We start from the raw sequence: 16,676 nt of genomic DNA, 5'->3' as shown, positions 1-16,676 counted from the left end.
AAGCTCAAAATCATAATCAACATACATAGAAACCTCCTTTGTGCATTATGCCTACCCAAACAACATTTGTACGCTGCAATTTTTTGAAATAAATTTAGCTAATGATTGAATAGCATAAGTTGTGATAGATGCTACAGTTGTTGGTGCTGTAAGCAAATTCATACAATAGCAAAAGAGGTCAATTTCATAAAAATCATTAATTTTGTTTGGTGAGCTTTAGTTGCTGAAAGAGTAGATAATTTAAATCCCTAGCACAAGCTATAAACAAACGCTTCTTGCAAGTTAATCAAGCAAATAGTTTCTAGGTAATTATAAAAAATGAAAATCAGAAAAAAACTTCTTGACAAGTCAGAAAATATCTACAAAAGAAAGAGTCCGATGAGAAGTACCTTTACTCGATTAAGGGGATTTTTCTAATAGATAATGTACCCTTCAAATGATATTAAAAAGTAGGTAACATAAGTATCCCCTGCATAAGAACATAAATTTATACAACTTATAGTACAAAAGAAAGCTATGAAAATCAAATCAACTAAGATGAACTTCTCAAATAACAAATGTTTATGATATGGTGTGTATTAAAGTATTTTGACTTCAAACTACAGTCTAAATATATGATATTTTTCATTTATAAGAGAGACAAACTAGAGTCTAAATATATATTGGAGAGACAACTGCCACTTAAAACATGACAAATAGCAGAAATTTTATTAGGTACTTATCTAAAGAACACTTTTACAACGTGTAGATAGTCTTTGCACATTATGAACCAGAAGATGTAAAGCTATAAACTTTTACAAGTGCATTTAGAAGATATATATTCATGTATGCTACTTTCCTTTCCTGCAAACAGATAAGAAGGTACCAAAATAAAACCACATTGGTATAATAACATGAAATTAGACACTAGTTAAATAATAATTGCTAATAATCATTTCTAACAAATAACAATTAAATTCAGTGATAAAAAATCATAAAAACATAAAAAATTTATAGCTAAAATAAAGATTAAAGTTGGTTTAGGGTTTAAGAAAAAGACGAAGAAGCCCAAAATAGAATTTAGGGGGAAAAAGAGGGTTTACAAGCCCAATACACTGGCAGCCTAGCCCAAATGGACCAAAACAGAGTAAATAGGGCATCATTTGACTTTGTTTTGGCAAAAAAACACTACACTTCACATAAAGCGGCATCGTTTTTAAAGGATAAAATAGTGCTGTTTTACGTAGTTTTACCTTTACCTTAAGGCTTCCTAGGTCCCCCACCCCTGAGCCTTACATTCAGTGCTGCAAGAATCACACATCAAACCCTTCTATGCTTAGAGCTTCCATTGCCTCTCTCTAACCCTAACATCTAACCCTAGCCGTACCAAATTTGTCCCTTCTTTGCAATCTGCTCAAACTCTATCTCTTAGCCGCAGATTTCTATTAAAGTACTAGCATTGCACTCATTAAATTTATCTTCAAAATTTGATGAAAAGTACACATTTTTCATAAATCAAAAACCTTCATATTTATAATTCCACATTGGATTGGCCATTAGATTTATTAAAATAATAATATAATATTAGTTTTTTAATAATAATATTTTTAATTTTATTTTTATATTTTGTAATTATACTAATCATATGAACATTAATAGTTTAATTTAGTATTTAAATAATTGATTCCCAACTAATTTAAAATAAAATAAAATAAAACCATTACCTTAAAATTAAAATAAAATATTAGTTTGAATATGGAATAGTAGACCTTCAAATTTGAAGGAAGAACAACAATTACTGTAACTCAAAACTTCCCAAATACCTCTTTGATGAATCTAATGTAGATTTATTTTAAATAAATTCACCAAAATTTAAAGATGTATTGGCTTTTGATGAAGCCAATGCTAGTGCTCTTAGCCTCTCTATCTCTAACCCTAGCTATACCAAATTTGTAAGTTTCTAACCCTAGTTGTGGTCAGCATTCACCTAGCTAGTGGTCGATGTTTCCTCTATTTGAAGACTAAGTAAGCCCCTCTCTCTCTCTTCTCAGTTCTGATGTCGCATCTCTTTGCTCTTTTCAGTACTTATGCTATCTATCTCTCTCTCTCTCTCTCTAGTATTTATTTTTGATTTTCTCTAAAAAAAATTTTAGGGGATCGAGGCTAACAAAGTTGCAAGAATACATTGTAAAATCCGTATGGCCCCATCATAGAATTAGAGACTCAGGCCTCGTTTGGAACTTGAACTGAATTGATATCAACTCAATTCAAGTCCAATTTTAAGTTAAGTCTAACATCAAAACACCCAACACTTAAATCATTAAACTCATCTTAACTCAAAACCCTTTTACATGTGAGACCTACAACCTTTTTTAACTTAACACTTTTTTACACATAGGATCCATAACCTTTTTGAACTTTTCATAAATATACCTAAACTCATTTTAACATTCAAACACATTTAAACTCATTTTAGCTGGGTTTCACAAAACTCACTCCACAATCTCAACTTACTATTATTAATAAAGAACTCAACTCATCTTAACTCAACCCAATATCCAAACGGGATCTCAGAGTGAGTTTTTTGTTTTTAAACTTTTTGTTATTTTTTTTTCTGATATGATTTTGTATTGGGGTAAGGGTAATGGATAGCAACGCATGTTCTTCGTGTTAATAAACCCACACAAATTCTTCATTTAGATTTCATATTCGGGTTAGGGTAATCATTAGCAAGAGTAAATCATCAATGATTTAAATTTTGAATTTGTTAATCTGTCAATGGATATATTTCACACATGACAAGTTGTTGTGAAAGCTTCCTTGTTGGTATGTTGTGTTTGAGTGCTGTGTGACTTGTATTTTACATACACTATCCAAATGTTGATTGATATTTGATTCTCTTCCTAATAGACTTGTAACTTGCATGACACATGTCTCGGGGAAATAGATTTTATCTCTGCTCTGATGTACACGATATATCTCATTGTTGCGAAATTCTATAATTTTCTTCCAAATTGAATCATTCGATTCGAAAAGTAATAAGTATGATAAGAAAGATTCATGTGAGATTCATATTGTCTCAAAATCTCATATGAACGATATTAAATGTTGTAGAACTTGGATTAGATCATCTTATTTGGACAGAAAATTCTAGAAATATCTTGATTTTCCATGCGATTCTAGTGGTAAATAATAAATCTTTTGATTATTATCAGTATTTACTAATATATATATATATATATATACACACACACATATATGTAGGTATATTATCCTGCAAGATTAATCCATGTATTATACATGGTAATAAGCTAGCAGGTTATATATATATATAGATGGAGGTTTTGATCATTTCTTGACCACCCAAAATGGTACACATGTTTATGATTTTCCTGCACTGATATATCATGTAGGTCCAAAAATGTTTTTCTTATTAATCTTGTCATTATTTTTTAAGTGCAACTTGGAAGTTGGAACATTTAATTTATTTTGGTTTATTTGTTGGAAACATTTGTTGTTGTTGTTGGAAATATTTAATTTGGCTGGCATAAAAAAATTGTTTTATTGTTATTGGGTTGTTTTGTTGTCGGAATGAAAACTTAGGAAATGTTTATTGTAGTAATTAGAATGAAGTATTATTATAATGGATGATGGCTATGGATGATTTTGGGTGTTAATATTTTGTGGTAGTTGAAAGGAAATATTATTATGACGGATGATTTGGATGTGGATGATTTTGGGTGTGGATGATGGATATTATTTATTTTTAGATTGTAATATTTTTATAGCCAGCAGGTATTCAGTATATATTCAAAATTACTAAATTATTTATGTTAGATTGTAATTTTTGAAATAACTGAAATTTGAAAGTTCACATAAAAATTCTTTGTTAAAAATTGGGCCAAATATGAAGTGTTTTAAAAAAAAAGAAACCCAAATCTGACTCCTATTCGATAAGTCGAGTCGAAGTCAGATCGGATGATTCACAAGTCGGAGTCAAAGGTAAGATATACCGATTCCGACTAGGTTGATGTTTAGTCCTAACACGATATAAAATTTATATGATTTGACAACGTGTCTAAGCTCTTGGAGATATAAATGATTTTATTTCATTTGATAATAAATATATAGTGCAGCAATCATATTATGCATATATATAGTAAAAGGTCAGACTATGGGGACGGAAGGTCTATCGATAGCTAACCGATACCTTTAATTATTATTTTTCAAAACATTAAGAAACATTTTTTAATATTTAAAAATAAAAATAAAAGAATTAATTCATTACATTTTTTTAGTATTTGAAAAATATAAATAAAAAAAAGCACCTATCTTGCTTATAGTATTTGAAAAATAGCATTTTCCTATAGTAAATTACCGTAGTAAAATGCTACACATCCCGCTAATTGATCCCGTTTCTTTCTTCCCGCTTTACGTGGATATCTTGCCTAGCAGCGTAAATCACTTTTCTCTACTTTTTGAAAATGTCAGATAACACTTTCCCCCCACTGCCCATTTTACCCTCCAGTTTTAATTCTCCTATTTTACCCTCAACGTCCAGTACTCCCCTCGACTTCTCAAACAAAAATTCTCCCATTTAGTTCGCACTAACCGTTCATTCCCTCGACTTCGTAGTCATCTCTTCATCTCCCCTGCTCCGACAAACAAACTTCTCCAGCATTTAGAATAAATCTCTGCCCCGCACTACTTTTCACTCGCAAGTCTCCATTTCCGACAACTTCCACCATTGCTGACCTGCTCGACCTCCTCTCCGAAGTCATCTCCCACACCCTCCATCTCTGACTGGCCTCATTCCCTTCTACGACCTCATCGCCCCTGCATCGGCCCTTATTCAAGTAAATCGATTTTTTTTTTCATTTCCCTTGATTTTGGTCATTATTGTATTGTATTGTATTGTTCTGATGTCTGAGATTTTTCGTTTCCCCTGAGATTTTTTTTTTTCCATTTTTCCGTTTCCCTCGTAGAGATTAAAGGAGTGAGTGCTCGACAGAATGCCACAACAGAATTTGCTTGCGTATTAATGGGTTTATTTGTATTATTAATGCCACATTAGTTTATTAATGTGTATATAGGAGCAGTTTAACCACTTCTTACATTTGAGTTTTCTCTTCTGTCAAATTCTTCTGTTTGAAATAAGCTGTAGTGGTGAATATATTTGTGTTTGAAATCACGCTTCCTTGATATATCCCTTGATATATCAGTGCCAAGAACCTTTCAGAAAACATATTTTTTCATTATAAATTGTTAAGAGTATCCATTTCTTCCTTAGCAACAACTTAAAGGCTGATAATACCACAAACTGAAATATTATAAGACTAGAATCTTGTGGAGTGTTATCAATGCTTTTACAGTAGTCTTTTTCTTGTCCATTCTAAATGCTGGAAGGTCATGAGCTCAAAGGAATTAAACGCTGGAGGGAAACGAAAAAAATTAAGGGAGACGGAAAAATGGAAAAAAAAAACTTGATTTACCTGAATGAGGGCCGATGCAGGAGTCGTGCGAGGCAAAGATTTATTCTAAATGCTGGGCGGGTTTGTTTGTCGGAGCAGGGAAGATGGAGAGATGAATGCGAAGTCGAGGGAGGGAATGGTTGGTGCAAACTAGAGGAGAGAATTTTTGTTTGTGAAGTTGAGGGGAGAACTGGACGTGGAGGATAAAATGGATGGTGGGGGGAAGTGTTATGTGACACTTTCAAAAGGGCGCTGCTACATACAGTCCCCTAAAGGGGACTGTATTGCAGTCCTAGAATGGGAAATGATCATATTATCCTCACTTTTGAACATAAATTTACAGTATTACCCTTATAATCTAAATCTGAACGTGGCCAACATGGGAAATGGCCATACTATCCCCACTCCAACATGGGAAATGGCCATACTATCCCCACTTTGTGATATGTTGTACGCCGTTTTCCTCTTCCCTGTGCGTGACTCTAGACCCGTTTGTTGAAGGCAGTACACCATCGATGGATCTGCGCAGAGAGAACAACGGGGTTGTGATTATCAGTGGGAGCAATGCGGATAAGGAAGATGTCGACGTCTCTTACGTTTTCGTCGGCGGAAGCAACTCTGTTTCCAACGATCACGTTGAGCCGTTGGATCTCAATGGGGTTGCCGAAGTTGTGGTTGTTGAGAATGGGGATTGTAACGAGAATAATGGTGGTGGTGGTGGTTCAGAGGGTTCCAAACGTGAAATTAAGGTGGGGCAAGTGAGAGGGAGCAATGGCGCTGAGGAGGAGAATGGGTCGGAAGCTGTTGGGGAATTTGAACCAAAGGCACATCCACTGCCCCAGCAGCTCGAGGTTGAAGAGCAAATCAAGGTTGAGTCCTCTGAGGATGCGCGACAGATTAAGAGATCCCATCCTGTGGTTCCGGATGCTGCTGAGTCTGAATTATGTAAGTCGTCCATGCAGGTCCGTGATGGCAGGGCACAGGATAGTAATTTAGACGCAACCGCTGAATCTGAGATGGTAGAGATTGCTGGAGAAGATGACGATACGAAGCCTGATTTGTCAACAGAAGGCAAGGAAAACACGAATCTGGGGATATAATTAGCATGGATGTTCAAAATGATTTTGTACAGGAGGAGGCAACAGAATTAGAGACCAACGAGGCTCCTCTTGAAGATGCTGCACGAGAGAACCTTGTGGTAGACCTCGGTGCGCACGTCCATGGAGATGGAGGACCCCGCTGCGCAATTGGCGAAGAAGAGGGAGTACTCATCGGGGGAGGAGACAGGGTAGGATTGGTTGAAGGAAGATACGGGAGGGGGGGAGCGCTCTCGGAAGGTGAAGAGTGGGCAAGTGTAGTGGGAGTCGAGGACGCAGAACTGGGGGTTCTGACGGATCTCGAGGAGGACCTGGAGAAGGGACTTGTCGGAGAGGAGGAAGAAGCCGAGGCGAGAAGGGTCCCGTCCGTGTATTTTCTTTCTTGCATTGAAATGATGCGTTTCATTTATATTAAATGAAACACACCGTTTCATTTAAGGTTTGCAATCCAGTCCCGCATACGGGGCTTGCAACCAGAATTATTCCTTTCAAAAAGTGGTGAAAAGCAATTTCTTACTGCCAGTTGGGGTATCCACATAAAGCAGGGAGGAGAAACGGGATCCATTAGCCGGACCTGTAACATTATCCATTACCGTAACCAGAGAGTCGGGTCAAATCAAGAGTCAAAACAGGTCAAAGATTTTTCTCGAAGCCTTCGCCCCCAAATCCAAGCCCCATTGAAGATATACGAAAAAACTGCAACTAATCCTTATCGAATCGGATTATCAATCGAGTTGCCACAAACATGACAATACTCCACACACAAAGAAGCCGATTTTCTCAAGGCTTCCGATACTCTATTCCTATACATCTGAATCCGATCGAAGGCTGAAAGCAGTGTTATGCAGTACATAGTCGTAATTTATAGTCGTAATTAAGTCCATGATTTTAATTTGTTGAGGAGTTTGATCAGGCGTGACATCGATGATCATTGGAGCAATCTTTCCAATCTAACGTGATCTTAATTTTCTTGTTGTATGGCTGTAATGTTCACATCTATATATTATTATATCTAGCGAATTATTTTTTAAAATCTTTCTTTCTAAGCCTCTTATGGAGATATTTGAATCCAGAAACTATCTCATTTTATCTTTATAATGTTTTTAAATTCCTACATAAAGTATAATAAAAATTCAAAAATTTCAAATTTCAATTTAATTTTTTTCAAACTTCAAAATAAAAATAATATTAAAAAATAATATTTTAATAATATTTTATTTAACTTTTATCTAAAACCATCTTATCTCATTATCAAAACTTTCGTTAGTAAACTTCCATATCTACCAAACAACCAGCTAATTATATATCTAAAACATCCTGATACCATATTATATATATAATATATAAAAATTCTATGTGTATGGTATTTTTTACCTATTTAATTAATGCGATAGTCTGTATATTTTTTTTAATAGAAAATAAATATTTTGACCATTTACATAAGAGTTTTATTATATATAAATATAATTGTGCATTAATTTATATATTAATATTAATTTATTTATATTTAAAATTTAAATTAATATTATTTTTAATAAAATTTATTTTTTAACCAATCACATTAATATAATTTACAGATTAATACTATATTTTTCCCTTACATAATTAGAATGTATAAGAATTATGTAAAAGAGAAGTCGAAGTCGTGGCTGCTAATCATCTCTCTGGTCCTCTTCTCCACTTTCTCTTTTCTTCGACATTTCAATTCCAGAGCTACAGCTGCGGAGCTCCACTTGCTACACAAGTCTTCCCAAATCTCCTTTTGAATCCCAAAGCCCGGGCTTCTCTTCCCGCTCAATGCTGTATTCTCCTCTGTTTCGTCACCACCAACTTCCCCAAACCACTCCACTTTTATATCAACCACTATCCCCACTTCCTATAATCCAATCCAAAACCTCCTCTTCCTACCACTTCCCACCCCGCCCTTTTCTTCCTGCGTTTATCACAAAAACTCCATATGGACGTCCAAATTCTTCTCTTTGTTCTTCGAGTTTGAACTCTTCAGCTCGCCCTTTGACAGACGGAGATGATTTTGATGTTGAATTGGGCCGCCTTTTGGCATTATTGCCGGAACAAATGCGGCGGAGGGTTAGCGAGCACCCGGAGCTTCATCAGTTGATTGAAGTGGTTATGGATTTAGGTCGGAAGCCTCTTGCTCGGTTTCCATCTGGAGACTTTGTTTTATCGGATTCCCCGATCACGGCTGAGGATCTTGAACATGCCACGTCTCAGGTAAAAGATGATTGTTGCACGCCAAGTGTTTGTTTAATCGATTATAATGTGATGAAATTTTTACTGTGATATTTGTGTTATGAATTCATGTTGCTGTATGGTTCCACTAATTAGTTTTGGTTTTTGGCGCTGCTGATTTTTGATTGGCGTTGAAGAACATAGTTGATCTCAATTTCTTTTACAAAACCTTTTTTTTTTTAATTTATTTTATAAGTAATGATAGTGCTAATAAGAATAGGCATAGCCCAAGTACACAAGAGGGTATACACAAGGTGACACCTATCTAGGAAGAAGAAAAGGAAACAAGAAAGTCATGGATACCAAGGCCATTAAAATCAACAGCTATGGCCAATAGAAATAAAATTCTAACAAAGAGTGATCTAATATCCTCTAGAGAGCGTGCCTTGTCTTTGAATTTCTGGTCATTTTGCTCCTGCCATAAGCACCACAGAATACATATAGGCACCATTATCCATACTGTTTTGATTTGTGGAGCACCTCCAAGATTTGTCCAACTAACCAAGAATGCAGCCACTGTGGCGGGCATTACCCAGGCTAGCTCTAGTCTGTAGAACGCATCATCACATATCGTTCTAGCAACCTTACAATGTAGTAAAAGATGATCCATAGTCTCGCCACTCTTCTTGCACATACAACACTAATCTACTATAGTGACCCCACGTTTCCATAAGTTATCCACTGTCAAAATCTTCCCTAGAGAAGCCAACTAAGCAAAAACTGCTGCTTTAGGAGGCACCCTATCTCGCCAAATCCTCTTCCATGGGAATTGATCTTGCGAATGTGTGAGAGATTTATAGAAAGAGCAAACTGAGAAAATGCCTTTACCTTCGGGTATCTACCACAACCAATCAACTCCTTGAGTGCTCGGTCTCATGGAATATAGAAGATGAAAAAAACCCTCAAAGCTATCTACCTCCCAATCTTGGGCAGCCTATTAAAGTTCTCGCTCTAGTGTACTTGGTCCCCGGATATCACCATAACATCAGCAACTGAAGCTTCTTTTTCACATGCAATCCTGAAAACTGAGGGGAATGAGTTCTTAAAGGCATTATCTCCACACCATAGGTCACTCCAGAAGTTGATTCTAGAGCCATCTCCCAACACAAGTCTAGTGTGACGAGTGAATTCCCCTTGTCCTTGTCTAATATGCTTCCAAAGTCTAACTCCATAGGCTCCACTCACCTCTCTACTGCTCCAATATCTCTATACACCTTCATATTTAGAATCAGTCACTGACTTCCATAAGGTTTCTGATTCCTTTGTATATCTCCACAACCATTTCCTAAGTAATGCCCTACCAAAAATCCTTAGATTTCTAATTCCCAATCCACCAGAAGAGATAGGAGAGCATATCTTATCCCAGTTGACCAGTTGGAATTTGAATTCCTCCTCCATACCATAGGTCAATCCGTGATGTCACACTAGCTGGAATTGGGAATAAAAAAAAAAAAAATACATTGGTTAGTTAGACAAAGTGCTTTTGATTAATGTGATCCTACCACCTTTTGACTAGTAGAGTCTTTTCCAACCAGCCAATCTACGTTCAATCTTCTCAATCACTGTATCCCATATTGATTTAGCCCTTGAAGTTGATCCTAGTGGGAGACCAAGGTAGCTCATGGAAAAAGAGGAAACCTTACATCTAAGAATATTAGTCAATTGTTAGGCGTTATGCACATTGCCAACTGGCACCAGCTCTGATTTGTTGAAGTTAACTTTCAGGCTTGATGTCGCTTCAAAACAGAGTAGGAGAGCCCTCAATGCCTGCATCTTGTTTTGTTCAGCCTCACAAAAAATCAATGTGTCGTCTGCAAATAGTAAGTGAGAAATGTTTAAAATACCCCTATTGGGGTCACCAACTGAGAATCCAGTCACAAAACCATTGTTCTTTTTCTTTCTTTCTTTCTTTTTTTCTCGTTTATTTATTTATTATTATTATTTTTTTAAATATCCGTGGTTGTTCAGGCTAGCTTGCACGCACCTTAACTAATCCCACGAGGCCCTGAACTTAACGGCCAGGTAAACCTCTAGTAGCCTCTAGGAGACTCGAACTGGTGACTATTGGATAACAAACCCAATGCCTAACCAACTGAGCTACCCTCAGGGTTACAAAACCATTGCTAACTAAGGCTGAGACCATTCTGCTAAGTGCCTCCATAACAATGACAAACAATAGTGGAGACAAGGGATCCCTTTGTCTTAAGCCTTGCAAGCTATTAAAGAAGCCAATTGGGCTACCATTTACCAACATTGAAAAATTCACTGTTGAGATGCACCATTTAATCCACGAGCACCATCTCTCCCCAAATCCACACCTCACAAGCAAGTATATTAAGAAGTCCCAATTCATGTGATCATGGGCCTTCTCCATATCAAACTTATATAAGATCCCCTTCTTGCCAGATTTTAATCTACTGTCTAGAAATTCATTGGCGATAATAACTGAGTCCAGAATTTGCCTACCCCTTACAAATGCATTATGGGGTTTCGAAATGATCTTTCCCAACACCTCCCCTAAGTGGTTTGCAAGCACCTTAGCTAAAAATTGAAACTTCTATTCTTCATGAAGGTGTATTCTTGAATGTTATAATCCCGTGATGGGAGAGTGATGGTAATTATACGCAACACAATAAGTAAAGCTCGAAATGTTATTCTTTCCACGTGTAGTATTAACTTTTAAGGTCAATGATTGGGCCTCCTAGAACTTGTGGCTGATCACTTGTTTGAGCAAATTGGTTGAATGGAAAAGTTAAGTGGATGGTTGACCGGGTTAATAATTGTAAACGAATCCAGTTTCAAATTTAAATGTGTTTTGAAGCTCATCAGGTATATATCTTGACTTAATTAATATGTCTTTTGAACTCATATCGCCATCTTAGAACATTCTAACCATTCATTGACGAGACTCATCAAGTAAAATGGTACAATGTTCTTCTTCAATATGAATAAGTAAATTATCTCTTTTTGGAATTTAAGTTACTGCCCACCCTTTTATTGTGGTAAAAGGATGCTATCTAAATTTCATAGTGTGTGTGCGTGTGTGTTTGGTACAATCAATTTTACAGGCTGCCGTTAAGGACCTTGCTTGACCCTTACTAGAACCCACATGTCTCAGGTTGGTGACTTTGTGGTCGACAATCGAGCAGGCATTAGCAGGACATTACACCGCATTAGTGCCATAAGGAATAGAAAAGGTGCAATTATTGGTTTAACTTGTCGAGTTGGTCGGGCAATATCTGGTAGTGCTAATTTGCTGCGAGATTTGGTGCAAGATGGGGCTTCCTTGTTGCTCATAGGACCTCCAGGTGTGGGAAAAACTACAATTATTCGGTTAGTGTTTCCTATTTCTCCATTTGATACACATTGTTAATACCAATACCTATTATATGTCTTTTAAGTGTTTCCTGAATTGTTTTGCTTTGTGTCTGTATAATTATGTGGTTTTAAATTCCCGTGGAAATCAAAAGTGGATCCCTGGATCTGTAATTCCCTGTTTAATGGCCCAGAAAAATGGCTTTGTGATATATTTAGAGCATAATAAAGTTAAGATTGATGCAGATAATTATCCCACTTGTAGATTTGTTGCTTTCTTGAATTCTTGTATTGAAGATTGGTAATTTTTGACAAGTTATATTTTGAAATATATCTTTTTCTATTTTAAGCAAGAAACCTAAGCCAAAATGTCTTGGAGTATCCCCTTTATTGGGGCATATGATACCCAAGGGGCTAGCTGTCTTCTTGTGTGTTTTAATAAATACATGGCTACTCATCTTGTAGCCATCAGGTTGTAGTGCTAATCTACTTTACCAATCTTTTCAGGGAAATAGCCCGAATGCTTGCAAATGATTACAAGAAACGTGTTATGATTGTTGACACCTCCAATGAGATAGGTGGGGATGGTGATATACCCCATGCAGGAATAGGGAATGCACGTCGGATGCAAGTCCCCAACTCTGAAGTGCAGCATAAGGTATGATCTGTAAGTACAGAATTTAAACTTTGTTGTTATTGTTTAGAATTGGTTTGAGAGTTACATAGATGGAGAAAGATACATTTGATAGAATTCTTGACTCCTAGACAACTATTACAGTTGGTAGCTTTTTTTAGCTTTTTTGTTTTGTTTTGGTTTTTTTTTTTGTTTTGTTTTTGGGGGGGGGGGGGGGGGGGGGGGTTGGGGTTTTACCTGATTGTTGGAATGTAGTTAAGATAATGCTACATATGCTTTCTCATTTTTTCAGAACAGCTAGGATCCCTCGTTCATTTATTTCATCTTCTATATGTTCTTTAATAAGTTTTGTTATGAAGGTTATTGGTTTATTTTTAGCTTTTCTGTTTAGGTACTGATAGAAGCAGTTGAAAATCATATGCCACAAGTGATTGTGATAGATGAAATTGGAACAAAACTTGAAGCAATGGCTGCAAGCACTATAGCGCAACGTGGTATTCAGCTAGTTGCTACTGCTCATGGAGTAACAATTGAGAACTTGATAATGAATCCAGCATTAGAGATGCTTATTGGAGGAATACAGGTGAGATAAGTATATTTCAATTTAAAATGTGTAATTAGCTTACTGCATGAGGTATAAATTTGTGGACTTGAAGCTTTTATATGTGATGTGTGCAACAAAGCTATACACTGTTGTCAATTCCTGGAAGGTGACATGTTTACAGCAACAACCTTAGAAGGAAATAAAGTAAATGGACTTTAATGTAACAAGTTGTCACTTAAAGTTTCTGGTGTGGAATGCAAGAAGTCGTTACAGATCATGGCATGGATGAAGTTAAAATTTTGAAGGATATAAAGTTATAGGTCGGTTCAAACTGGAAGTTATCCAAAAAAAGAGAGTCAGTTGAAACTGGCAAGCTGTCATATTTTTTCTCACTTCTCATTTTACGTCATGTTGTAAAGAAAATCATATGCTTTCTTCTTTTCATATATGTGTCATATAGACATTGCTATTTGAAGAATTTAAATCATGCTTGAAACCTTTATATAAGATTACTTTTGTTGCTAGTTAAAACTCTACCCCCCTTCCCAAAAACATGAAGCCTTTGACATCTCAATATTTCCCTATCAATTTTGTGAATTCTTTACTCATAAAAAAAAAAAAAAAAATTTGTGAATTCGGCTATTTATTTATTTATAAAAGAATTATGTGAATTGGTAGCAAAACAATGATGTACCTTCATTTGATTTGCCGATAGTGATACAATAAGTTTTTAGAGTGTGACACTAGGTGATGAAGAGGCCAGTCGAAGAGGTGTCCAGAAAACAGTTTTGGAAAGGAAAGGACCTTCAACATTTAGTTGTGGGGTGGAGATAATTTCAAAGACTGAGTTGCGAGTTTATCGTAGCCTAGAGTCAACAGTGGATGCCATTCTCTCCGGTATGATTTCCCTTCTTGTTAATAACATGTTATTTTTCTTCCTCATTCCTCATAAATTGATTTCTAAAATCGAGATGACACTGGTAACTTCTCTTATGGTTTGGCTTATTACTACTCTGATTGGTGAAGGTCGTTTTCCAAATGTTGAAGTTCGCAAGATGAGTTCTCAGGAAATGAAAGAAACCATAGAAAGGGAACTTCTTATTAGCACTTCCTCTGATGAGGAAAATGAGATTGTGGTTGAATTGACTCCAGGGATAACCAATGATACTTTCACTTCTGAGGTCCCTGCAAAGATAGGAGAGGAGTGTTGGGAAGAAAGGGTTCCCCTTCACCTATTTGTTTATGGGGTAAGGCCTCACTTTGGAACTTTTACAAATGAGTGCAAGTGAGGCTGTCTTTACATGCAGAGTTAATTTTCAGTTCTCGTCAAAATATTCAATTCCAATGTTTTTTCGGGAAAGGTTACTTTGAGAGTTCAACTGTTATTAGGACTTCCAATCAGGTTGGGCTGAGCACACTGTCATCCACTAAAGCTCCTTTATAGCTGAAAACACTTATTCAAGCTCAGCCCAGGCCAACTGTATCTGTTGCTGCTAAAACCCAGCTTAGCCCACTATAAAGGATGAACCATGGGCCTAATCAGGGCTGGCCTGGGGTCAAAAGTGAGTCAGGTTGAAAATTTTCAGCAAAAGTATATTCACTTCACCGACCATATGTTTTGTACCCTTGTTCTCTGCATTCAAATTTAGAAGCATAAAAGGCAGATAACATGAACAAACTTAAGAAAAAATAGCACGACATTATTAACATGGCTCTTAAAATCATCCAAGTACCTCATGGCTTCACTTCAACTGAGCTTTGCCGACCCCAAGATTTACATCTTGGCTTCACATGCTTATTGAGCTTTATTTGTGCCTGAGCACAAATAGCACAAATAAAGCTCAGCCCAATTTGGGCTCAAAAAATTATGTTCCAGGTTTGGTGAGCAATTCAGCTTAATGGTCTAGATTGCTTCTTCCCCTCTTTGCTTGTGTTGTTCCTCATGATATTTTAGTACTGTGGTTAGAATTTATTCAATATGGAACTCATAGAATGAGCAGTATTTCTAGATCCTTGAGGCGAGCGTGATTCAAGTGATAAAACAGTTGAAAATAACTGATGCTGCCATTCTGTTAACTGATAATATCAGTGAGGCAGATGCAATACTTGCCATGCAATCAAAACTCAAGAAGAATTCCAGGATTCAAGCTGCTGCTAAATCTCATTGCATACCCATTCATGTGACTAAGGTAATTAATTGCAATTTCTTTCTTAGTTTCAACTGTAATACTTAGTCATTGAAGTTTTGACCATGAAGTTCTCTACTTTTTGTAGACAAGCTCGTTGGATCAAATAACAAAGGCAATAAGGGCATTAATGAGTGATATTAAAGATGGTCTGAAGGATTCTGAACCAGTAGACGGGATGAAATCATCTGAGAAGCTTGATGCCTTGGAGGTTAGAAGGGATCTTCAATTTCACTATAAAGGCTTATTCTTGTCGCACATAAATATGGCAAATGCCTGCACACTATTTGAAGTTGCACTGTAGATTCGGGCGGGCTATTCTATGAAACTCGAATGCCATTTTGCTCAATTTAGTAGATCTCTATTTTACAGGAGGCAAGGATAGCCATTGAGCAGGTAGTCATTCCAAAAGGGGAACCTGTGGAGCTACTGCCAAGGCCATCCAATATAATGTCTCTGCAGATGGAACTTATTCGAAAGTACCAACTGGAAGCAGAGAAAATTGGAACAGAGTCAGATAGACGCCTCCGCATCCTTCCCTTCCATAAGGGAAAAACCAGTGATACAGATGGTGCTCATGGAGGATTTGATGACTTTGTCGGTGCTGATGGCAACATAAATGGTTCATTCTACAGCGTGGACAGATTACCTTTATTGCCTGATTAAAATGTTGTGTATATATACTGGGCTTTGCTCCCTATCAACATTGTAATTTTTATAGCAGCCTTACGAGCTCCCATTGCAGGGTCGTCGCAACTCATTTGATTTTGCAGTTGATGGTGGCTTGACTTACAATTTTTTTTTTTTAGGCATTGCCATATCAGAACTCAAAGGCATTTCTGAAGAATTACCACCACAAGTACATTGGTGCTGATTGAAATATTTATCTTCCATTTTCATGTTTCTCTTGTTCATTCGGTGCTGGGTACCTTCATAGGGCCATTTCACTCTTATTCATTGCCCATCACTGTGCATAACCTAACCATATCCCACAATAATTAGATCATATTAGGTAATAGTAGGTTATTTAGCTGCTTTTGTCATATTATATACATAAATTTATATATATTCAACCCTTAATCGAATCACCATGAAGGACTATCTCTCGTGTCCTTGAAACTTTATCTTCTTATACTGTCTCCATTTTGTTTCATGATGTCCTGCCATTGGTTATGCTTTCTTTAAAACCACTTGTTTATT

At 36.4% G+C, this 16,676-nt stretch overlaps 2 protein-coding genes across 3 annotated transcripts; both read left to right on the top strand.

Moving 5' to 3' along the window:
• Positions 1-4,533: 4,533 nt before the first annotated feature.
• Positions 4,534-6,717, top strand: LOC122280986. The gene is made up of 2 exons (XM_043092153.1): positions 4,534-4,835; positions 4,965-6,717. Exon 2 carries the CDS (start codon positions 5,837-5,839, stop codon positions 6,548-6,550), a length of 714 nt encoding a protein of 237 aa, XP_042948087.1. The 5' UTR covers positions 4,534-4,835; positions 4,965-5,836; the 3' UTR covers positions 6,551-6,717.
• Positions 6,718-8,183: 1,466 nt separating this feature from the next.
• LOC122281838 (protein SEEDLING PLASTID DEVELOPMENT 1) lies at positions 8,184-16,379 on the top strand. Of its 2 annotated transcripts, none has more exons than XM_043093643.1 (9): positions 8,184-8,779; positions 11,916-12,130; positions 12,620-12,770; positions 13,138-13,329; positions 14,025-14,187; positions 14,317-14,537; positions 15,300-15,479; positions 15,565-15,687; positions 15,849-16,379. In XM_043093643.1, the coding sequence occupies exons 1-9, from the start codon at positions 8,345-8,347 to the stop codon at positions 16,140-16,142; spliced, it is 1,974 nt and encodes a 657-aa protein (XP_042949577.1). In that variant the 5' UTR covers positions 8,184-8,344; the 3' UTR covers positions 16,143-16,379. The 2 variants fall into 2 exon arrangements, with proteins under 2 accessions (XP_042949577.1, XP_042949578.1); XM_043093644.1 differs by having other exon boundaries at positions 8,641-8,779; positions 11,866-12,130.
• Positions 16,380-16,676: the final 297 nt, after the last annotated feature.

Source organism: Carya illinoinensis, chromosome 11 (assembly GCF_018687715.1).
Source record: "Carya illinoinensis cultivar Pawnee chromosome 11, C.illinoinensisPawnee_v1, whole genome shotgun sequence".
NCBI classification, from domain to species: domain Eukaryota; kingdom Viridiplantae; phylum Streptophyta; class Magnoliopsida; order Fagales; family Juglandaceae; genus Carya; species Carya illinoinensis.
Note: the sequence above shows the minus strand (reverse complement) of the source record. Positions and strands in the feature narration are given on the sequence as shown.